At 36.7% G+C, this 24,777-nt stretch overlaps 1 protein-coding gene across 2 annotated transcripts in view; it reads right to left on the reverse strand.

The window, feature by feature from the left end:
• The window catches only part of METTL15 (methyltransferase 15, mitochondrial 12S rRNA N4-cytidine), a 69,004-nt gene that overhangs the window by 12,064 nt on the left and 32,163 nt on the right, over window positions 1-24,777 (reverse strand). Inside the window, exons 4-5 of one of the 2 annotated variants that reach the window (XM_014064027.2) lie at window positions 16,931-17,067; window positions 2,621-2,812 (exon numbers count right to left, since the gene is read on the reverse strand). In XM_014064027.2, the coding sequence (XP_013919502.1) occupies window positions 2,621-2,812; window positions 16,931-17,067 (329 nt within the window). The remainder of the gene's footprint in view (window positions 1-2,620; window positions 2,813-16,930; window positions 17,068-24,777) is intronic. The other variant, XM_087718810.1, reaches the window with a different exon arrangement.

The following is a 24,777-nucleotide window of genomic DNA, read 5'->3' on the forward strand; positions in this document are numbered from 1 at the left end:
TTTTCATGATTTAGCTTCAGTGCATCTTCTTCATTATTCTTCAGGTATTCTTCAAATGCCCTTTTTTCTTCTTGCTGTCTGCCACATTCCCCATTCACCTATGCCCCTTGATAAATAAGACTCTGTCAACATCTTTGCACGGATGAAGGACATGGTTCAGTGTCATTATTTTCCTCATCTTTCTCTCAAGGACTGCTTGAGTTCAGTCCACTATTCCACCTGTGTATCTAATGACTGGAATTGCTGAGGAGTTTGCTGCCTTAATGGTAATTCTTCCACTGAGTTTGGACTTCTTCACTCGCATGATGCATTCACTACTAACATTCTTATTACCTACTATGTGCTTGCTAGTATCAATTTGAAGGGTGCCACGGTATTATATGTCTTTAAATTTTTGACTGGAATATGCCCAAGGTTGGATGAAAAATGGACTGCTATATAAATCCATCCATCTACCCATCCATCTTCTTCACGCAGACTCTTGATGTTATTTCCTTAGGGCATTTTGATTCATTCAGGGTGGCACATTTGTCTAATCCAAACACCATTGCAATGTAATTGCTGTATATATATACATACAGATTCTGTTTCAGATGTACCTAATGGCCTAATGCAGGGCTGTCAAACTTGCAGCCCGCAGACTGGATGTGTCATGCACTGGTCACGGCCACGTCTGGTTTAGTGAAGAGGGGAAAAGTCCCAATATGTCATATGATGATGCCATGAGTTTGACACCCCTGACCTAATGTGTTCAGTGTTGTTGGCAGAGGAATTAATGCAGTGACAAACAGTAGTGATGATAGTGAGTCTCCTCAAAAGATTCCTCTCCTGATGTTTAACTTCTCCCAGTCTATTACTATTGACCAGCAACTGTGTCTTCTACTGTGCTATTGATCTTTCTAATTTTTCTAATGAATCCTTTTATTTCTAGGTCCATCACTGGCAGGGAATCAAGTACCTTCTTGTAATCAATCCAGCTACATTCAAATTGATCTTCCTTCTGCAATTTAAAAAACAATCATTTTGTCAATTAGAAACTGATCTTTTGTTCCTCTGCTATTTGGGCAATTTCCTTTCTGCCCGGATGGGAAGAGCTTGTTTGCAACTACATGCAATCATCTACAACATTAATTAGCAATCTGAAAGTGGTTGGTAAGCAGGTAATTAGCCTGTAGTTGCTTGGTTTTGTCCCTTTTGTTGGATCTCTGATTATCAAATGCCAGATAGCAACTAATCTTCAATTTCACCTCCTTGTTGTATATTGTTAAACTGCTTGTATGTAAAACCCATGCAGTTTATCTTCACTTTGTGGTGACTATACTTGATTTTCCTTGTCCTTTTCTCCCTACTTTTGCTGTTATTATAGGTACTTTCATTTCAGCTTTTTAAAAATTCTTATTTACCTCCTTTACCCAAGCTGCATTCTTGTTGGATTTCTTTTGGTTGTCCTATGGAGCTGTTTCTTTTTTGTCGAATGTGAGATGGTTCATTGCAGTCTCTCCATTGATGGAATAGTAAAAACATTTCTGATTTGACTAAAGTTGGAGGATCTGCATATAACATACAATTCTATTTTGTTATCTTCTGATTTTCTTGGCTATAGTTGTTATTTCGTGCTTTATTATTTCCAGTGCTTTTAAAATCTTCCTTGTTTCTAGGAACATTCCTGCTCAGCTTGTTCACATCAGCTGTCAATTCTTTAGCTTTAGATGGCCTTCATGTACATCAAGATTGTCCAAGACCCTACAATGTCATAATGTATTGAAGTAGTATATGTGTGAATTGAAGTAGTACGGCCTTTGTAATTGACAGGTGGAAAAAGTGTCAATGCCCAGATTTTCTCCATCTGTCCAAGATTTTTTGTCTTCTGTAACTACCAGGACTATTACGGCAAGTTTAATTATTATTTATTTATATTTATATTGTTTGTATAATTTATTGAATCATTGTCTTTAGGACTATTTTTAATAATGTGTATCTATTTATTGTTGCATATACTTGGCAGATTCTATTCAAAAATCACACACATATATGTATGTATAGGATTACATAAATGTAGTTTTCCAGTGAGCCGCATAAATCCAAAGAAATTAAAATATTTATTACATTGATACTGATAAACAACAGTTATTCATTTTGAGCAATTTTAAATTAGATAATACTATCAATAATTGAACAAACCTAATATAGATTTATTGTGATTCCTATAAAACAGCCTGGAATAAAATCATCATTGTCTAATTTGACGGATGAGTAAGATGTGCATAAGGGAATGGCTTCCCCTATTTAATTCTATTGTATCCATTATAATCATTCAAGACTTGGTCAGGATTTGTGTCAATTTTAAAAGACAGATTTAGAACCAATATCTTTATTAACATTTATAAAAATTTAACTGCTGGGGTGAAGGATAGTAGGGGGAAATAGAAGAGATTAAAAAAATCTGGCACTAAATGCCAAAAATACAGCATAGAATATTATTTTGTCAAATGAAATAAAAACTGATTTATTATAGACTGTATTATGCAGAGAGATATAGCAGGGCACTCTAAAAGGGAAATTAAATTCAACTTGCTGTTGAGAAATTGATTACATAATATTTTTTTTTAGCAATAGATACCTGTCACCGTCCATCCTCATGTCCAATGGGCCATCCTTTTTTAGGGAAAAACCTCTTTTTGGTGTATCTAACTGCAAAGAAGAGCAACCGACATCCAAAAGAACACCATCTAAACTTGCTGGCTGTACTCCAAAAGATGTTAATAAGGTTTCTGCTTGACTAAACGATCCTAGAACAGGCTGTATTTGCTGCCTATAAGAGCACAAAGGAAAAGATAAATATATACATTTGTTATTAGTAAAGCTACATTTAACAATGATAATCTCCATATTTTATAGGCACATAGGCATGTTTTATTGTTGTACTGTTTTCTTCTTATGTTTTTAACCCTTGCTAGCTGGTTGGTTGGTTGAGTGTATAAATTGAAATAATAATTAAACAGATAATAATTGATAGGTTATTTATAAATCAACAACAAAACCTATGGCAAATATCACTGTGGTGTTTCTAATGTTAAAACTTAAGATTTTTACTATCCTGAAAATTTTTTGTTTTCTAATGACATATTGATGTGTCGCCTTTCAAAAAAGATTTTTTCCAGGTTCAGCAACGTTAGATGATAAGATACATATGCAGTTTTATTTAGGAACTTGTACAACTGATTTTTTTTCTCAATACGGCCTTCAATCATTCTCTCTCTCTTTCTCTCTCTCTCTCTTTTTTTTACAAAACCAACTTTTGGGAAGTAAACATGAAAAAGCAGAATAGCCAAAAGTGAGACTGTAGTGTTTTTATACATCTTTCTCATAGCCAGCAAACACAAAATAAATTTAAAAACCAACTCTATTATAATTACATTTTTTCAATGGATGCCTTTCTTAATTATACTACCATAAACTATACATTTTTAAGTAAGCAATAACATATTGAATCCTATGAACTTTTACAGAACTTTAACAAAATCATTGGGGGAAAAGTAAAGGTCGGAAATTATAACAATTTTGGCCAAATTACTTTTATACTATTCAAGACGAGTTCAAAATTTATACCAATTAAATGTTTATGTTACAGCAGAATAAATAAAATGAGGCATAATATTGGTTCTATACGAAAAAAATGAATACTGTCTAGGGAAGATTTATTAGGCATATTCCAAAATTCATAGATACATAAGGATTTTTAAAGTATTCTTGGCAAGTAAAGTAAATTTAAAGTGCTATTAAGTCTTTGAAGTCCTTTCTGTTACTTTATTGAAAACATAGTCTGTACATCTGCCCAGTTATTCTAACATCAAAAGAAAAAAATGTGTGTCCCAAATGAGTAACAGTTCTTTGAACTAATGCAGTCATTTTGTCAAGATCATCGAGGTAAATAAAATAATCTTCAGAAGCTGACATAGCGTTAACTATCAACAGGCAACTCATAAATGACTAGTCTTGACATTATTGTAAGATCAATTCCTGAATGAGACTACATAGAGACATTTCTCAACTACTTATCTGAGAAGGGCAAGCTTGAGAGGGAGGGGAGGCAAGGGAAAAGAAGGTGAGTAATTTAGAAAAAGGTTAGAACTAAGAATGAACAGGGAAACAATCTTGCAAAGATAATATCTAGGAGAAATGCCCAATAATTTTAATCCACAATGTGTTTGATTATCACTTATTATCTGAAATCTTTCCAGAGATAATTCCAGAATTTTATAGCCCACTTGATTCTTGTGGAATTCCAGAATAGCAGTGCTACAATCTTCCAGACTAGGGAAAATAGAAGTATTGTGCCAAAGTGTCCACTGCTACTTTTGTTTCAAAAATACATTGCTGTATAAAAGGGAGCAAACATAATAAATATTGCAAGTAAAAATAACGAACAGAAAAAAATGAGAAAAAAATGTTAACAACTCTTTCTTTCTCACTTTCCACATTTCCAGTTACCATTTGACAGCTCATTGCAGCAACAGGTAATTCCAAAATCAAAACATTCTATCAATGTAATTTAAAGATTAATATTAGCAACTTAGTGCTACCTGCCAATACTCAGAACTTTCTGCAAATAATGTACAGAAGATATTAGGTTACCAGATAATCTTGTTAACAAATTTCAAAAAGGAAGACAAGTCTGGAGACAGTTCAACCTCTCTCCAGTGAAAATTTATGTGGACATCCAATTGGAACAAGTCTAAAACAGCTAATTTATATCAATTGCTTCCAGTAATTTAGGATGGGTTCAAACAATGTTAAAACTTAGAATTCAATTTCTGACAGACCAACTGCAATTAGTACTTTATTCAATAGGATCAAGACTCTGGAAATCTCTTTAATTAGATGGTTACCCTGGAAAAGGCAGACAATATCAGACACGTTTCCAATTAGGAATGATAGTTACATCATTTAGAAAGATCGGACTTCTCTTTGAAGGGTGAGAGAGTATGAACAACATTTATGTTTGCTTTCTAGAGGGAGAAGACATTGACATATTTCTTTCTTGCTCCTATTTTTTTTTCAGCTTAACAGGAAGTTCTATAAAAATCTTTGCAATATTTCCCCCCTTCCTGGAGCCATTTTTGGCTCCATTAACTTATCTAAGAAAACCCATTGAATCATGTCCCATATTTTATAACATTATGCACTCGTCCTTTTCCTTGGTAGAGACATATACCATATTTTTCAAAATATAAGACACACTTTTTCCCACCATAAAAGAGGCTGAAAATTTGGGTGTATCTTATATGCCAAATGTAGGTTTTTCAAAGCTTTTTTCAGCCCTAACAAGGTGCTAATGAGTGAAGTGATCTTCCGAGCTTTGCCTGTTTTTCTCATTGCTTCTCCCTGATGATCAGCTGTACTTTAGAAGCTGTTTTTTTAATCCCCAAGCAGGGGATAAAAAGCTTGTGTGGGCGCACTCAAAACCATCAAACTTATGTGCTGAAGCTGACCAGACTAAGGATGCTAGCCAGATGAATACCTGGTAAGCAGAATTTTTGCCCCCTATTTTCCTCCCCCAAAACTAAGGTGTGTCTTATAGTCTGAAAAATATGGTAGTTTGTCGTTGCCTGCATCCAGAATATTTTTAACTTTCCAGTGTACCCTATCACCCCGGTATTCCCCCAAGGTCTCCCTTGATGCAACTAACCAAGCCTTATCAGCTTGAGCCCAGACAAAGGCAGCCAGACACACTAATACTTTCTATACTAGGTTGGTACACAAAACTGGCAATAGCTGCCCCCGGAGCTTCGTATAATCCCTGACCTCCGGTCCTTTCGACGCGCCCTAAAAAGTTGGCTTTTCCAGCAAGCCAGCCTGGCCTGAATAAAACAAAATAAATTATTGATCACTGTTAATTTTAATTCGATTTTTTTTTTAATGTCATTGTCAATTTTAATTGGGTTTGGGATATTCTATTTAATTTTTTTAAACTTTTGTATTATGTGTTTCTTTTAATGTTGTACGCTGCCCTGAGTCCTTGAGATTGTACGCTGCCCTGAGTCCTTGAGAGAAGGGCGGCATATAATTCTAATAAACCTAAACCATAATCCATTAATAATGATGATACCAGCCATCACCAAAAGTATATATTAGGCAGGGTTTTCCTTGCTGTAAGTGACAGGAGGAAAGGCAGGAAATGGAGAAAGGGCATGAACTTTCCTTACTCTATATTTCTTCATTTGTTTTTCAGGGCCATGTTTTTAATTGTATGGAACAAAGGAAAAGGAGAAGGGTTAGGGGTTAGGGTTAGGACAAAGACAAAAGCCTTACCTATGCATTAAATTTTAACTTTTTTATTTTTTTATTGCTTTAACATTTTTAAAATTGTTTTAATCATTTTTTAGAATTTTAACCTACCCAGTCAATTAGCTCAGTTGGATGGCTATAAAAGTTGAATGAATGAATGCATGAACCCCTTTAAAGCCACTTAATCATCAAATGCCTGTATTTACTTATACCTCTGTTCATTTCTGCTTCTTCTATTATCAGTAAGTGTAAGACAACTGTATCAATTTGCTGTTAATTAATCGAAAAATAGTGTTAGTAAAAGTGAGCTATTTACTAAGTAATTTTATGTGTCTTATTAGTTGTTCAGTAGCATTCACTATTTGAAAATTATGAACGATTAAATGACTCTCCCACAAGATTTTAAATAAAGCACAAATCTCTATTCTTTTTATACCATTTTAGCCATTGGCAATTGCTCTTAATTCTGAATGGAAATTAGACTTTCCTTAAAGCTCTCAGTTAGAATCTATTCAAACCGTTGAACAATTGAAGCATCATATTTTTATTTTCAACCCTATTCTCATGTTAGAAGTTGAAACAAAACAAAGCAGACTTTTTTTGTTTGCACTGAATCAGAATTTTAAAACCTTATAGCTGTGATGGCGAACCAATGGCACGTGAGCTACCAGCTCCAGCATGTATGCGAGCACAAGCCAGCTGATTTTTGGCTTTCTGGAGGTCTGGGGGAGCCCATTTTTGCCTTCCCCAGGCTTCAGGAAACTCTCTGGAGCCTGGGGAGGGCAAAAAACAGGCCCAATGGGCCTACCGGAAGTTCATTTCTGAAAACGGCCTCCTCTGCCCCCCCCCCCCCCGGAAGAAATACCAGCTTGAAGGCGAGGAGTACGGCACTTGTGTAGGGGGAGTATGGCATGTGTGTGCATGCATTTGCATGTGGGGGCACACTTTGCATTATGGGTGCTGGCACGCATTTTTGGCACACAACAAAAATGTTAGCCATTACTGGCTATAGTGCAGGGCTGTCCAACTCCCATCCCATGAGCCAAATGCATCAGGTGCTGGCCATGTCCCCGGTTTACTGAAGGGAAAGGAAGTCCTGATACATCATATGATATCCTGATACATCACGTGATTCCCTGTGATGATGTGAGTTTGATACCCCTGCTATAGTGGGTATAGGCAAAGCATAGACAATATGAAGGTCTAGAGGCTTTTTCTCCCTATTGATTATGAGTGCTTATAGCTCATGGGGATTCCCATTTTTATTTTGTCATACTGCAAACTTTTTAAAAAAGAAATCTGTTCTTATTTTGCAATATATATGTACATGATCAGTATAAATTCAGAAATATGAGTGTGGTCAATAAACTACTATGAACATAAACAAGCACAGAAGGAATTAAATACATTTTGTAACAATTTGGTATTTACACCAATTCTATTGCTGAGCTGTAACATTTCTGAATGTTTGAATTTCTGAAACTGTATAGAAACCAGTTTCCCTTCTTTCTATATTGAGCATGAACTCTAATTGGCCAGAAACAGTCATAAAAATTTAACTGGATTTTTGAAAACACAACTGCCAAGGGGCAATGCATCACTAATAGTTTCCAGTGGAATAAATAGCAGTTCTGACGTCAAAACTTTGTTATACTCCAATAACCTTCTCACCTGGGGTTTCAGGTATAGCAAGTTATGTGTCAATTTTAGATAAAGATCTTAAAATAGAATGCATGGCAAATCACACTGTCATTATTCTATCTGACAATATAATTTGGGCTCCATAAATGTTTGGAAGTATAGAAATAACAGTGTTTGCTTCAGGAAGACTCTCTCCTATCCCCCTTTATAGTGCATTTTGAACTTTTATATTAAACCCCCTTCCTACAAAACACTTCCCATTGCATTTTATATTCTCATGTGAATATAGCAAAACAAAAACAAGAAGCAGACGCTGGGAATATATGCAAATGACCTACCAATTGTGCTTCAACTTCCCAGGCTGAAAATTAATCATGCCTCTACTAACCTTGTTAGTGTGTAAAAAAGAGAAGCCACAATACTTTACACTGCACAAAACTGATAGTAAATAAGAAAAATGGCTGCACATTCTCTTCTTTAGGAAGAGTTTAGTGCTGTCAAAACCTGTGTTACAATATCCCAAAATACTTGAAGAATGTTCTGGATTTCTCTACAGAAATTTTTTGGAGAGTACTGTATTCAGGAAGGGGAGTAGAAGATGATAAGCTGAAGCCCATCTTTTCCATGCTTTGTCCTTCAGAACCTTTCTCATATAAGGTCAAAATACTTGATCAGTTCCACTGAATTCATCAAATCAATAGTCATGATTGCAGACTTTTTGCAGAATTATTTTCCCCAATATCCAATGCATGTATTTACAACTCCAAGTACCTATAGTTTTACTAAAATTGCCTAGTGTCTAATCTAGGCCCTTCAGGACTTCTAGTAATGCACCCATGGTTGGGCTATTCTCTTTCTTTCCACCTTTACTAGCATTATAGACTTCTCTAGAGAGCTAAGTCTTCACATGCGACTGAAGTATGATAATTTGAGTGTGATAATTGTGCCTCAAATGAAAAAATTGGGTTTGATTTACTTGATTATCCATTTGCTTGTTTTCTTGGCTATCCATGTTATTCCCAGATGCTTGTACCAAAACCAAAGTTCATTCATTTGGTCTTCTTCATATTTAACCTTAGTCCCATTTCCCCCCCTTTTTATACTATCTGTATTCCTTGACTTTCACTATTAAACTTAGATTATTTGCATCTTCCACTTATAAATAGAAGCTATATTTTCCTAAATACTGATTAAAAATAACCACTATCTTGAAGTCATTCTGAAATGCCATATGATTTTATAAGATTATTTAATATTACCATATTTGTTTATATCACTGGAGGTTAATTATGATTTTACAGATCTCACACTGGGGGTATTTTGTGAACCTAATTTGTTCAGCATTCCAGTGGCCATAATGTACCTCATTATCTAACTACTTTTTAATATTTTAATATTACGATTTATAAATTCATAATAGCATCTGTGCACATGCCAAACAATTCTTCCCAAAGTTAATAATTTAAGTATTTTAAGTATTTTTAATACACTTTTTGCAGCTTGATATAAACTACCTGGATTTCTACTTTAACTAATGAAGTCAGCATAAGCAGGTTAAAGCAACAAAAATAATGTGGAATTAATCTGAATATTTGAGATATTATAATTATTTTTATAATTATGCTACTTGACTATTGGAACAAATGCATATCTAAAATTAAATATTTAATTTATTTAAAATTTAAATAAATTTTATATTTTTATTAAAAAATTTAAACAAAGGCAGAATATTTTATAAATTTCTGAAAGGCACTGGTAGAAATGACACAATGATGATATTCAAATGTGTGTATGTATACACACACACACACACACATACATATATACACACATACAAATATAAAACCATTCAGCATCATTCAGCAAATACTGCAGCAAAGTAAATAATAAATCTTTTTTTATTTGCTGTTCTAGATTGTTCTGGTTTTCTAATCATCACTATCAATTGCACCACAGGATCCCTTTGGTTATTTTCCTGATCGATTTCAAGCCCTTAGGTGACTTGTTAGCAAATTATTTGGAAAGAAAAAGTGACGCAAAAGATGTGTAAAAGCCTTATTAATCATTAACTAACTTCTACCTTCAAGCCACCTGCTGTAGCCTCTAAGTTGATTATGGAGCAGAAAGACGTCAGAAGCTTGGGAATTTTGTTTTTATATCGGATGTATCATGCCTTTTACTCCAAGATGCTATTCAACTATTATCCAGGCTTAAAATATTTACATGATCTGATATTAGAACTTGAAATGTGCATGTGGCCTGCAAAAGGACTGGAAAATAAAGGGTCATACTGTATATAGAAAGAGCAGGGAAATACTAAAACCAAAGAAAAGCAGAATTTTGATTTTTTTAAAAATATCAAACTCCAGTCTGCACAAATTTTAAACACATAGAAAAACATTAAAATTATTAATATGTACTTTTTTAAATTTTCCCAATGTAGTTTTTTAAAACAAATGTTTCAATAACTTGTCATACACATGAAACATTTGGAGGTGGGGACTTAGTGAATTTCACTAGGACCTCAGAAAAATTAATCTTGCATAATGATATCCACATGCATGCATGAAGCTTAATGGGGTATTTCCCGAAAGACTGGATAATTTAGTCTTTCTGTCAATGATCAGAATAAGTTTGGGTGTGTGCCCCATATGTATATAAACTGCTGTGATGCTGGCCTTAGACAAACCAAAAAACAAAACTCTAAGAGCTCAACTGACTCACCAACATCTTTATCTATGCATGCAACTAATTTTTTTGTTATTAAATTGTTATAGAATTTGGATAACACATAGCCTCACATCAGACTGAACAAAAAGTTATTTTAAATCACATTTTAATTTATTATGAAATCCACTGCTACATAAACTTCTTCCCATCTCCACATACAGCTAGAAGGAGCTCCAGAGCAAATTGGCCCTGTGTGTGAGATACAAAAGAAAATGGGCTCCATTTTGGAGTGCATGAGCACTCCATTTACATGACAATGGATTAGAATCTAATAACGTTTTCAGGAATAAACTAAAACACTGTAATTCACTGCTTTTTGATCTTTAAATTCCAATAACTTAATAGGAACCATTCATTTGTATATTTTCAATTATTGAGTTTGAGTCATGTAAATTCTATTCATTGTTCCAAATGGTCAGGAATTCTATGTGCTATGAAAAATTCAGCTAAATTGGTGCTTAAGTATTAGGTTACTATATAGTGCATGCTAAGGAAGAAGATCTGAAGGCATGTATAATGCTCTAATGTACAGAAGTTAAAGTTAAATGTGTGGCAGAAAGTGGATGTGTCTGGATGTGTTTTTCCAAATGCAGGAAGTGAGGTTGAATGTGTATAGTTTTAGAAGAGCTCTGTGTACCCATACAGAATATATAGTAGACAATGTATCTTTTTGTGTGCCTATATACACTCTATACTATGTATGTACCCATATGGCATATATACATAAGATTAAATAGTATATTTTGGATATTCAGAAGTAGCAAATAAATAGACAAAGAAATTGTATCTCCTTGAGGCCTTTGAGGCGAGAAAAGGCCAGAGAAGATGCCCCTTGACATGAAGTTGGCCATGTCCACCCAGTCACATAACCAACCAGCTATGCCCACCCAGTCACATGACCATGAAGCCACACCCACCCAGTCACATGACGAACAAAACAAGCCACGGCCACAGAACTGGTAGTAAACTTTTTTTGAAACCCAACCCTGTAAGGAGCCCATTATCTGATATTTCAAAACTGAATTATTCAAAGAAAGAAATGGTTTATGAAAGCCAATTATATAAACAGTAACAAAATTTTCCTAAAATTTCTTCAAACATTTATAAATCAGTACATTTTATTCCCACAATGGGTGTCTAAAATAATACAGATAAATTTTGTATTATTAAGCAAGAGAAAAATCCAGCTGGCACATTTGAATGTTACATCTTCCTAATTTTTTTCCTAGTGGAAGGGAAAGAATTCCTGAATAAGACATGAACAAAATATTAATAGATTTTGTTGCATCAGTTCTATATAATGAGTATGTAGCCTTACCTGCCAGTGTTAGGTAAAAATCTGTCATACTGGAAGCAACTATGCACATAAATAGCTAAGGATACATAAAAGCTCTTTTTTCTTTAGGCTATTCCCTTTTTTTTCCTCAAAAGGGTAATTCTGCATATCATTTTTCAAAATTTGATCGCTGGTAGTTGAAATTGTTAAGAAGAAAGTTAAGGAGATAAACCATCTGGTGCAGAGGTTCCTACTGTTTGTAATCAATTCACCTGAAATGAATCAATGGTTACTGAAAACCTATGTATCGCGTATGTTTTATGTACTATTAGCTATAAGTGGCTAATGTTATATTTTAATTTTATGCACACAGCCCTGTCCCCTATTATTATGCAAAACAGGATATATTTTGTTTCATCCATTTGATTTTAGCTTGACCCAAAGACTTACATTTTCAGAAAAACAATTAACACATTTAGTTAGTCCTATTCTTGACATGCCATACAATGAAGCATTTTGTAAAAGCTTAACTCTATCATATAGCTTCCTATTCTTTTAAACTTATGATTCTAGCTTAGTGCATGCATCTTTGTCACATTTTAAAAAAAAGAATTAGAAGCCATAATGCTGCAAATATACCAGTAAACACCCAGCATCATCTTTAAAATAATATAACAAAACATAACGTGATATTTACTATAGCAATATAGTAATTGCTATTGCTATTGCTATATTTACTACTATATATAATTTTGTTATATTGTTTTTATTCTGCTTTAAATAGTATTTATTTCTTTATGTAATTTATATAGCTGTCCATTACATATAGTGTATAGCGTTAGTCCACCAGAGTCATGTAATTGAGATGGGTAGTATATCAAATAATTTTAAAAATGCATTACTTATTATGTGCAGGTAATCTACAGTTTGGCATTTTAATCCACCTATTAAATCCTTCCCAGGACCTGGGATAAGGTAAATGTTGTTCGGTTGTGTTAAGGGTATTGTTGCAGGAATAAAGCTGTAGCAGGTAAATCCAAGTTTCCTGTTGCAACTGACTGATGGTGATTTTATCAAGGACAATAGTGTTCAAGTGGTGCTCCAGATGTTTTGGGGTTGTACCCAATATGCCTATTGCTATTAGTATTGGCTTTCTTTTGCCACAGTTGTTCTTCTTCTATTTGCAAATCTTTGCATTTTGTGATTTTCTCAAATTCTTTCTCTTCTGCTGTCTTCAGGTTCTGCAACATCCAGACTATTTAATGCTTCTTATTGATGTTTGTTAAGTCTGGGATCTTAAGTGGCAGCTGCTTGTCTGTTTGAATTCTGAAGTTCCAAAAAAATTAGTGTCTTCCATTTCTATTTCTTCATTGATGTTATTTTTCCCAACAATTTTTGCTTGTAGATCTTCAGTGCACATTGCTGTTACTTTGTTATGCCATTTTTTTTGTCAGTATGTGTGATCTTCTGGCAGCAGAATCAAACTCACAAAAACATGTTGTCATCAGGTGATATATCACAATTTTTCCCTTTGCTAAAATGGGGATGGTTGTGGCCAACGTGTGATGCATCCTGCCCAAGGCCTGCAGTTTGACACTCCTGAATTAGGCAGTCCCCTGCTTCTTCACTTCTTTGTAGGGGCAGCATTTGATGTGTGTTGCTATCTTATTTTTACTATTGTTATTAATTGTTCACAACAATGTGAAGTAACAACTGCCAGTCATTTAGCTGGTGTTGGACTTCATACGCACAAATTCTTCCCAAGAGCCTAGAATGCCTTAATGTATTGGTTTACTGCATGTGTAGGTCCAAGCAGGGTGGCCTTTTGCAATTGAGAGATAATTTTTTTGTCAACGCACCTATTTGTTTAGTGCCAACCAAATTTTTTTGGCATGGCACAATGTCTTCTGGAGTCACCACAGCCAGTTTATGCTATTTACCTTTCAATTTTGATTTTCAGATCTTGATATAAATCAACAGTATTAAATATTAAATACTGTAAATAAATAAAATAAAATATGATATGATTAATTACATTTGTTATAGTTGCCTAAGTCTAAAGTACTCTGGGCCACATATAAAAAGGGGAAAAGTCATAAAAACGCATAAAAAACTGGGACTATACATAAATACATCTGTCTTTATCTACAAGAATGGCATCCTGTAAGAACCCCGCTGGTTTTCTTACAAAGGTCAGTGCTTTGAAATTATATTCAATTGCCTGGAGTGATCAAGATCAGCAGGGATTATCAGGAATATCCTGCAGACATAAAGCTACAGGTACAATATTACCTGTTAGCATTCCAGTAAACTGTGCTCTGTAAGGTGTTACTTATTGATTAGGTTCACTGCATTTATACACATTGCCTTTCATCCATGAGATATAAAAATAAGGAGCAATTTCCAACTATTCTAACACAATTCTGAAACAAGTTGGACCAAGAAAAGAATAACTCATTCAAAAGTATCCAGTGAGCATTAAAGTTGAGTAAGAATTTAAAAGCCATAACTGCATAGTATATGATTTTGAGTGAAGAATCACTCCCAAGCACCATTTTTCAAGAGAAACAACAACTTCCCACCATTCAAATTAGACCCACCAACCCAAAACCTAATATTGGTTTTAGGTAGTTTGTGATCTGGGTATCCTTATAAGGTAGCCTTATTGTGTTCACTGAGGTGCTATCTACTAAACTGCCACAATATTCCTATAGAGTTTTGCTGGATTTACAATGTGGTCAAAGTTGGGTTTTCACACTCATTAATGTTTTACTTAAATGTATAATTATCTTGGAAATGTATAACCTCTGTTTCTAAATAAGCAGCTTTCACAAAGTGTCATATATTTCAGCTAAGTCACCACAAAATTAAGCACAGTAAAACTTAATGGACATACACAGAAATATGTGCAGAATGAATGAAAACACTTTTTTCCCCCTCAGTGAAATTACTAGGAAATCTTTGCAATGTAGAAATTAGGAATCTCTCATAACAGTGGTAAACCAAAAACTAGCTATTTTCATCAGATGTTCACAATTTACATAAAATTGGCACTGGATACCTTAAAAATAAATTTATTTAAAATTTACTAATAGTGATAAAAACTGTAATTAAAATTAATACAAAATTAAAATGATGGATTTAAATTCTGAGAATTTCCAAACTGACTTTAAATCACAAAGCTGAACAGTGCCAAAGTTGAAAAATACTGTTCCCAAAGGTCATTCCTGATGGAATCAGTCCTACTGTTGGATGCCTGATTTGAGGTGGAGACAGACTGGATTGGAAAGAGAAAGATAGGAAATTGTACAACTGAGAGACTGAAATCACTTCACCTGAAGCTGAAGAAGAAATCCTGAACTGGGAGATCAGTTGAAAAAATATTAAGGACATAGAAATCCAGTGTCTTCCTGATAGGTTTGTTGATGGGTGGAGGAGTAGAAATAGCAGAAATGGAAGTTAGAAATGGACATACATAATCCTTGAAAGCAAAAGGGAGGAAGAGTAGAAAATCTAAGTAAAGAATTATCTCCAGCTGACAAAATAGAAGGAAAGAGTGAGAAATACAGGCCTTCTTAGTTTTATTTGATTAAGAAGAGTAAAGAGAACTTTGTTATGTCTCCAAACTTTTGAAATAACGGGAAAATAAAGAGAGAAAGTTATGTTAAAAGTAATCAAGATTAAAGGTAATACCTTTGAGATCAGACAAGGATATTATCAAACAAGTCCCCTCAACAACCAAGGCTGAGAAACTGATGGAAAATAATCATGTAAATAATCATGTACATGTTATGATGTAAGGAGAAGAAACAGAAATGGGGCTTAAAGTCCAGAATTGATATATGGTATTAATTTGTATACACTTGTAGATTCCAAAGGAGCTGATGATCATAAGTGTTTCTATCACATCTGTGAAACAAATAACAACATAAAGGCTTGTCCTTGAATATTCTGCTGTTAGGTTCATGAATATACTATATAGTTGTGTTGCTAGAGAAATGTATTGAAAAGTCCAGGGTGAAACACTGACACACTCCAATTTACATTCTTCCGCTGGGACATCATCTGCTGTGCATCATCCAGAGTTCACTTTGGTAGGATGGACAGCTATATAAATTTGTTCATACATACATATATACATACATACATTTTATAGTGAATTCCCAAATTCCCATTTCTGAAGGCAATTGATTTCCAATATTGGAATTGGCAAAGGTCATAGCCATGCTTTGTGGAGACCACAGAAATTTGTTAAGTGTGTATTTCTGTTGGCTTTATTTTACCAGTGCAATTTTTCAATTAGGCTTTATTTCACCAGGGCAAATTTTCCTATATCATTCATTTTTATTTTAAGTGTGAATATGAATGTGTTTTATCTATTTATTAAATGTAAAATTAATATATTTGTGAGCTTTGAGCATCATTATAACACTAGAAAAGTAAGATGAACTATACATAAAATTCATATAAATTAATGTATGCATATATGCACATACTGTATCAGTGTTGATATATAAATACTTCACATACATGCATCATACAAAAGTAGCTTTTTTGACACTAGTAATAGCCAAAAATGTGAAAGAACTGTAGCGTTTTGTAATAAAATCATGGAGCATAGTGAAGAAAATGGACTAAATTTAAAATAAAAAAGATTAAATGAATGAAAATAGAAACAATTTATCACGCATGTCATCCTAGAGTTCTCACTCAAGGTACAAACAGGCTTTATTTATTTTACTTTCAACATATTATGAAAAGAGCCAACCCTCTGGAGAAGGATCTAATGATGGGGAAAACTGCAAAGAAAGAGAAAGGGACAACCAGCAATCAGGTGGATGAACTCAATTAAAGTACTGATAGGTATAACATTGAAAGATTTGAAGGATCAAGTGAGAGACAGATCATCATAAAAATGTTTCTGTTGGTCACGAGGAATCAACACAATAATGGTACATAATTCCTCATCAAACAAAAAATAAAAACTATACTCACGGATAAGACTCAGAAAGTTGTTGAGCTAATTCATAAGCTGTAGGGTCTCTGTCGAGTGCGTATATTTTAATACCCTTTGCCTTTTGTAAAATTGCTTTTGTGTGACCTCCTGCTCCAAAGGTCATATCAAGAATATGCTGGTAAGAGAGGGAAAAAAGTCTTGTTACTTATGAATAAAAACATATAAACGTTGACATCCACTTCAGTTACTTGGGTATTTATTCTACTTAACAAGCAAAAACTTTTATCTTGCAGTTGCAGTCAACTCCCCCATTGATCCCTATAGGCAAACTTCATTATACTCAATAAAATGTGCAATTAAACATACACTATATTGCCAAAAGTATTTGCTCACCCATCCAAATAATCAGAATCAGTTGTGAGCGAATACTTTTGATAATATAGTGTAGCTTCATATTTTACATTAACTTCCAAAACCATCTGAAAGAAATTTTCTAAGTAATAAAAAATGGCTATACTATATAAATGAGTTTTAAGTAGCCCCCTAGATGACATCTTCAAAAATTTAAAATTTCACGGCTACATAAATGAACTCAAAATTTCCTACAATTGCTAATAGTTATTTACACATTTGGTATAATTAAATGTGAGCTGGCCTTGTGAAACAATCGTGTAATCAAATCATTCAGAAGGCTAGAATGTAGAAACTTGTGTTACATGTTGCATGATAAATGCTGCATTTGTAAAGTTTTAATAAATAACAGTATTACAACAGGATATTCTGTGATCATTTTATATACATGAACATTTTTTACTTTACAGGTCTTATGATTTAAAAGGTTTAATAAGTTATAATGGGCAGAAGAAATGAAAAAACCTATTAACACTGTATTACAAATGTGGCATTTAGACTACAGGATGCTGCAACTTAGACTTCATCTCTCTTTTAACACTTAAGACGACTTCAAAAGTTTACTCATTGACCTCGGACAAAATGTTATCAGCATAATTATATTCATATCAATCTCTATATCCAATAGATAAAAGTGATTGATGCAGGGTCTAGACCGAAGTCTGTCAGTAGCAATGTATGAGGGCCTACAATGAGACTGGACCCTGATAAGATTGGGATGCTACCAAATTGTTCTTGGATCTGTTGATTGTATTGGGTTGAGCCAATACTGTAGTAGTAAGCATTTAAGATGGAGAGTGGGTACACTAGAAACCAGATTTTTCACTGAATGTCTAGCAATGCTACTTTCAACTCAGGTTGGTGTACCAGATGTGAACTTTCCTGGACCACACAAGTGATTCCTACCTAGGTCTCATTCTTTTACAATTACTGAAAGGGCTCTACATTGAACTATCTTAAAAATACTTCTAAGACTTCAGTCTATTATATTTTTAAATCTAAACCAGGATACTTCATTTTTAACCATTGGCTGCACATTAATTGGCACAGTATTCTAATCTATTAATTATTATCTGCATGTCTCTAAATTTGGAGCTTGAAATTTGGAACTTTCAGCAAATATGAACCTTTTTTTACTATATGTGCAAACTGGTGATGATTGTGGGATTCTTACCTATTTCAATGATAGAATCTCTGCAATGAAATTCTCTATCTGTAGAAGTTCAGCAAGCACATATAATTGTTCTTCAGAAAAGATTCTTGGAAAAAGTCCTAAATGTGTACTGATTCACTAGTCTTTTACCCCCTGGTATGTTTGCTTTTGACTGCTGTAAATAGCTCAATCATTTTAATTGTTAATTGCTGCATTTTTCATTTTGTTGCAACACAATTTGTCATGTTTAGGTTAAGAGTAATATATAAATCAATAAATTGAAATACATGACTTGTCAAATGATGAAAATGAAGGAGGGAATTATGCAAGCAAATTATGTAAATATTTTTTGCTTTTTTTCCCCCTAAAAAAAGTTAGTCACTAAAATATTGAAGCAAAACGAAGGTAGAATATTCTTCAAAAGCAGGAAGAAACTACAGATCTGTCAGTTTATTATTTATGCTTGTCAAGCTCTGCAAGACTAACAAAATTAGGAAACAAGATCCATTTTTAGGAGGAACTTTATTTTTAGTAGGATAATGTAACCAGTATGGTAATGTATGAATTGTCAGCCAGTGAAACTTGCTGTCATGTGACATTGCAAGTTGTCTGTTGTCAGAAGTCTTCAAACAGACTGAATATTTATGTGTCAATGAAGCTCAGGTGTATATAAACTGGCAGGGTTTGGGGCTAAAAGAATTGAATGAAATTTGTCTTGACTCCATAACTTTAGTTTAAATGGGGTTATTTTAATAAATAAAAACAGGGGGGAAATCCATGAAATGAGCTTTATTGTTAGTTGGGTTTTTTTCATCACCATTTGCCATACTTCTCCCAATTATGGACAAGCTTCTTAAAGTCAACAGAAAAGAATACCACATTGTGTCTCTTCAATGAGATCCTGATCTTCCACCTGTTTGATTCAAACAGATGCCGACAAAGTTGTTTTTCCATTTTGGGAAAATCAAAAGTTACATGGCTGGACTAGTATGGTGAATGGGGTAAAGGTGGTGATATCTAGCTCAACAACTGCTTCTTGAAAAGCTCATGAAGAGTGAGTATTGTTGCAGCAGAAAATCTTTCCTGTGCTTCCAAACTTGCATAATCATTTTTTCAAGGTTTTGAGTGTTGCAATGTAATGCTATGAATTAATAATGATGACAGGTTTCAAGGAAAACCTAGCAAAAAATACCACCTACATCCCCCAAAACCCATAAATAGGAAAGCCTAGATTTTGTTTTGATTTTTTTTTCAAGTGAAAAAAAAATGGATTGAGCCCATATTTCATTGACTGTCATCATGTTGTGAAGAAATTCTTCACCTTCATTCTCATAGTATGACAACTGCTAGGAAATTTCAGCTCTTAAAAGCTTTCATCTCTGTTGTCAGTGTGCAAAGAACCTATCGTGCACAAACCTTCTGATATTGAAGAACATCAATAACATGACCCACATGCTCCTGTGAAATAGCAAGCTTGACAGCAATTTCCCTTGGGGTGATCTGCCAATAGTCTTTAATCCGTTCATCAAACTTTCTCATGTGAAGCTCATCAGTTGCTGTCAGAGGTTGCCCACTCATTCTTGATCACACAAATCAGTGCTTCCCAATTTATATATATATTTGGTCCAGAGATGAACAGTATCCATGTCAATATACTTATCATCATATGCATATGCAATTCAGTGGTGAATTTTAAAGAAGTTTAAGGGACTTCTTAAGTAGCCAAATATTCAAACAAGATGCATTGCTTAAATCATGCCAATGTGTAGTCACTGCAGGCTTCTATTTTTTAAACAGTAACACAAATCCTTCTCCTGTCAACTTAAGTGGAAGAGCAGATACTAAAAAAATATCAGAGGTTCTATTGCATCAACCCAGTGTTTCTTTTGGTGGAACTGGAGGCATTACTTTTCATTCAGCTTTCAGAAGGGGGCACAGGCAATTGAATGATTTTATAAAAGTAGTTGTTGCACACAAACATTCATTCACTAAATGTGTAGGAAAAGATAATGCATGATGTGCTTTCATGGATAATACTAGCATGATCAATGAAAGATAACTTCAGCATAAATGATTTGGGAATTTAAGTGAGGAATCATATACTCAGTTTCCTGGTAAGAAAGAAACACTACATTCAGTTAAAATTAATGGAATATATGTAGTACTGTATGCCAATCCTAGTATTGTACTGTACCCTGCACAACATACTAATTGCCAATCATATTCAACACAAAAACAAGGTATTTTTTTTATTTCCGTTGTACTTAGGGTTTATTTTTCTGCCTTTTAAAGCCTGTACAACTAAATGACATTTTATTCCCATGGTCTCATAAACTCTAGAACAGATTATTATACGAACATTTCCTGCAATGAGTCACAGTTCTATAGTTATGATATCCTCTCATCTTCTCAAAGGAATGTTATAATTAGTGTGTGACTGTACATTTTAGTTTCTCATTATGTCTATAGAAAAATACATTGCAATCCCTTATTCCTCTAATTTAGGATAGGCCTATGGATTTTTGTCTTAATTATCCAGCTTCAAGAAAACATAGCTACAGTGTTGAAAGTAGATGGTGGCAGCTAGTCCATTTAGATTGGTTTCAAAAAGCTAAGTAGGATTGGACTTGGACTGGATATCACTAAAAATGTGACAGTATAGATGAAAATCTCCCCTTGTTTCCAAATAAGACAATTGAAAGCCGTTCCTATAATGTAGACGATACTGACATTTCCATGAAATTGTCAGTTCATTGATTTGAAAGAAACACTTCATCATGACATGACATAGCACTTCTGAAGACCACTTCATTTTATAGAAATATTGTATTTTAAAATGCATGATTTTAAATAACTTCTGCATTTTTAACTATTTTTCCATCTCTGAACAAAATTTGCCTCCCAAAAGATTTGTTTTATAGTACTGCTAATATACATTCATACTGTTGTGACTCAGCAGATGTCTGCTGTGAGTCTTTTCGGGATACAAGATTCATTATGCAGCTGGGGCTTGTTAGAGGCAGGTTGGAAATAAAAGGACGGATGCTGCCACGCCCTAGTCGCAGGAGTCAACGTTCCTTCGTGCATTCCTGGGTTCGTACAACATTGCTTGATACACTTAGATAAGTGCTTTGGTGTTTCATGTAACCCTGATTCGTGGAGACTTTGGAAGAAGTGCATTGCTTGTAAGAGTTGTTTTGTATTCTGTTATCTGCTTGAAAGAGACTGTATTTCTGTTATTTTTGGGCTCGAAGCCAGTTTGAACTGAGAACTGATAAAGAAAGTTCCCTTTCAGTTTATTCGTTTTGCCGTTTGTTAAGAGCCGTGAAGGGGGGGACAGAACACATTGACTCCTGTCTGATAAGCCTCCATTTCATTAACTATGGAGCAATTACATGCTGCACATACGCAACTCGCGCAACAAATGGTTGTCCTGACGGATCAAATGGCACAGTTGCAGAGAGCTGTAAGACCCCCCCCCCCAGCCAAGGAGGAAGTGCCCAGTAGCCATGCCAGATAAATATGATGGGAGTCTGGCCATGTTTGCAGCATTCTTGGGACAATGCCAGATGTTTATTAGCCTGAGAGCGGAGGACTTTCCCAATGACCGGACGAAGGTGGGATTCATAATCAGTTTGCTCTCAGGCACAGCTGCCCGTTGGGCTACCTCCTTGTTAGTGCAGCAGAGCCCTTTGTTGGATGACTTCCAGGGCTTCTGCCAGTATTTCAAAGGGATGTTTGAAGATCCGATCAAAGGGGAAACAGCTGCCAGAAGTTTGAAATCACTGCAGCAGGGGAGTGGTTCATTGCAGGACTATGTGTCTGAATTCAGGCTACGTAGCCAGGATTCCACATGGAATGAACCAGCTCTAATGGACACGTTCCAAGATGGATTGTCTGAGGCCTTGCAGGATGAACTGGCAAGGGTGGACAGGCCACCGATGTTCGACGCGTTGGTCCACCTGTACCTCCGGATAGACGCCTGGCTGCAGAGGCGAAGGCCTCGCCGTGTATTCCAGGAGACCACCACCATGCCAGTTCAGCAAGAGACTGCAGTGGACTGGAAGGAGCCCATGGAGTTGGATGCTGTCTGACCTCGAGGTTTAGAGGTTTAGAGGTTTATTCAACTTGTATGCCGCCCTATTCCCGAGGGACTCAGGGCGGCTCACAAACCTGGAGGGAAGGGACATCATACAAAAGGGAAAGAACAAAGACAAACAACAATACAAAACAGTTTAAAAAGGTCTCAACTAGCACTCCAGTTCGATAGGGGATGGAACTCAGCAGCCCCAGGCCTGCTGGAACAGCCAGGTCTTAACGGCGATACGGAAAGCCTGAAGGGTGGTGAGGGTCCGAATCTCCATGGGGAGGTCGTTCCAGAGGGCCGGAGCAGCCACAGAGAAGGCCCTCCTCCGGGAGGTTGACAGCCGGCATTGGCCGGTCGATGGAATTCAGAGGAGGCCTAGTCTGTGGGATCTAATGGGTCTTTGGGAGGTAATCGGCAGAAGGCGGTCTCTCAAGTACCCAGGTCCAATACCATGAAGGGCTTTATAAGTGACGACTAGCACCTTGAAGCGTATCCGGAGACCAATAGGCAGCCAGTGCAGCTCGCGGAGGATAGGTGTAACGTGGGTGTACTGAGGTGCACCCACTATCGCTCGCGTGGCTACATTCTGGACAAGCTGAAGTCTCCGAACACTCTTCAAGGGCTGCCCCATGTAAAGCGCATTGCAGTAGTCCAGTCTTGAGGTCACAAGGGCGTGAGTGACTGTTGTGAGAGCCTCCCGGTTCAGGTAGGGATGCAATTGGTGCACCAGGCGAATCTGGGCAAATGCCCCCCTGGTCACAGCCGACAAATGGTCATCTAAAGTCAGCTGTGGGTCCAGGAGGACTCCCAAATTGCGAACCCTGTCTGAGGGGCGTATAATTTCACCCCCCAGCCTGAGAGTTGGAATACATCGAGTGTCACGGACAGAGATGGAGAGATGACGTGCGGAGGGATTGTGTTTTTATTGTGGGGATCTTGGACACTTGGCAGGGAGTTGCCCCAAGAAGAACAGAAGGGTTGCGCGGACTGCAGCTATCCCTCAGCAACACACGATCAAGTTGGACAACCAGCATGTTGGTGCAGCCGTGTTACCCCGTTCGCACAAGATAGCGTGTGTTTGGGGGGTGTGGAGTCCCAGGGCGGATGCCCTGCCGAGTAAAGAACTCCGACCCTGCGAACTCGCTTCCACCTCGGACTGTTCTACCCGCTGCATCCTGCACTGCTGTTGGTCATCCCATGAGCATGCAGACTCTGATACGGGATGCGCAGCGGGGTGACGACTGGGTGGAGCGACAAAAGGCGGAAGTGAGGCCGGCGTACCCATGGACTTTGGAAGGGGATCTTTTGAAGTGTCGGGGCTGGCTCTATGTTCCCGCAGGGCACATCCATCGACAGGTGCCAGATTCATTGCGCACATGCATCAAAACATTGGGGGTTTGTTCAGACATTGCCCCTGGCTTCCCGTCAATTTTGGTGGCCCCATCTGAAAAATGACGTACGGAGGTGCATGAAGTCATGTGCTCAGTGTCATTGGGCCAGGTCTACAAAGAGAACTCTGCCGAGATTCCAGCTGTTGTCGACTCCGGTCCCCGCAACACTGGACTTTGTCTCTAGGTTCCCAGTGGGGTGCCAGTGTCTTGGACCATGTTCCGGGGAGGCCGTCACCAACCCTTCTGGGCCACACCCCGATCATCAGAACCGGGGGAAGGGCTCTGCGGGAGGGGATTGCATGGTGGCTCGGCAGGAGTTGGTGGAGCTGCCGCTGGATTCTGACGGCGAGGGGGCATATGAGTTGGCCTTGGAGGTGGAGGACCCTGGACAGGGTGTTAAGGCTCGGCCAAAGCTGGTAGAGCTGCCGTCAACCTCCGACGGGCTGGTGGGTCGGCCTTGCAGAGGGTGGAGGACCCTGGACAGGGTGTTAAGGCTCAGCCGAAGCTGGTAGAGCTGCCATCAACCTCCAACGGTAGGAGGGCTGGTGGGTCGACCTTGCAGAGAGTGAAGGACCCTGGACAGAGTGTTAAGGCTCGGCCGAAGCTGGAAGAGCTGCCATCAACCTCCGACGGTAGGGGGGCTGGTGGGTCGGCCTTGCAGAGGGTGGATGACCCTGGATGGGGTGTCGATGCCGTGAAGGGTGGAAGGAAACATGGTGGTCACCGGATACCTAAAGAGTTCCGATTCAAGGGGGCTATGCCTCCAGAGGTTTGGGATTCATGAAAAAGGCACCAGGGAAATGTGTGCGGGTCATCTTGTGGACACGACATTCCCACCGCATC

This window comes from Thamnophis sirtalis, unplaced genomic scaffold (assembly GCF_051295495.1).
Source record: "Thamnophis sirtalis isolate CommonGarterSnake01/CBP01778 unplaced genomic scaffold, rThaSir2_p1.2 scaffold_1, whole genome shotgun sequence".
NCBI lineage: Eukaryota > Metazoa > Chordata > Lepidosauria > Squamata > Natricidae > Thamnophis > Thamnophis sirtalis.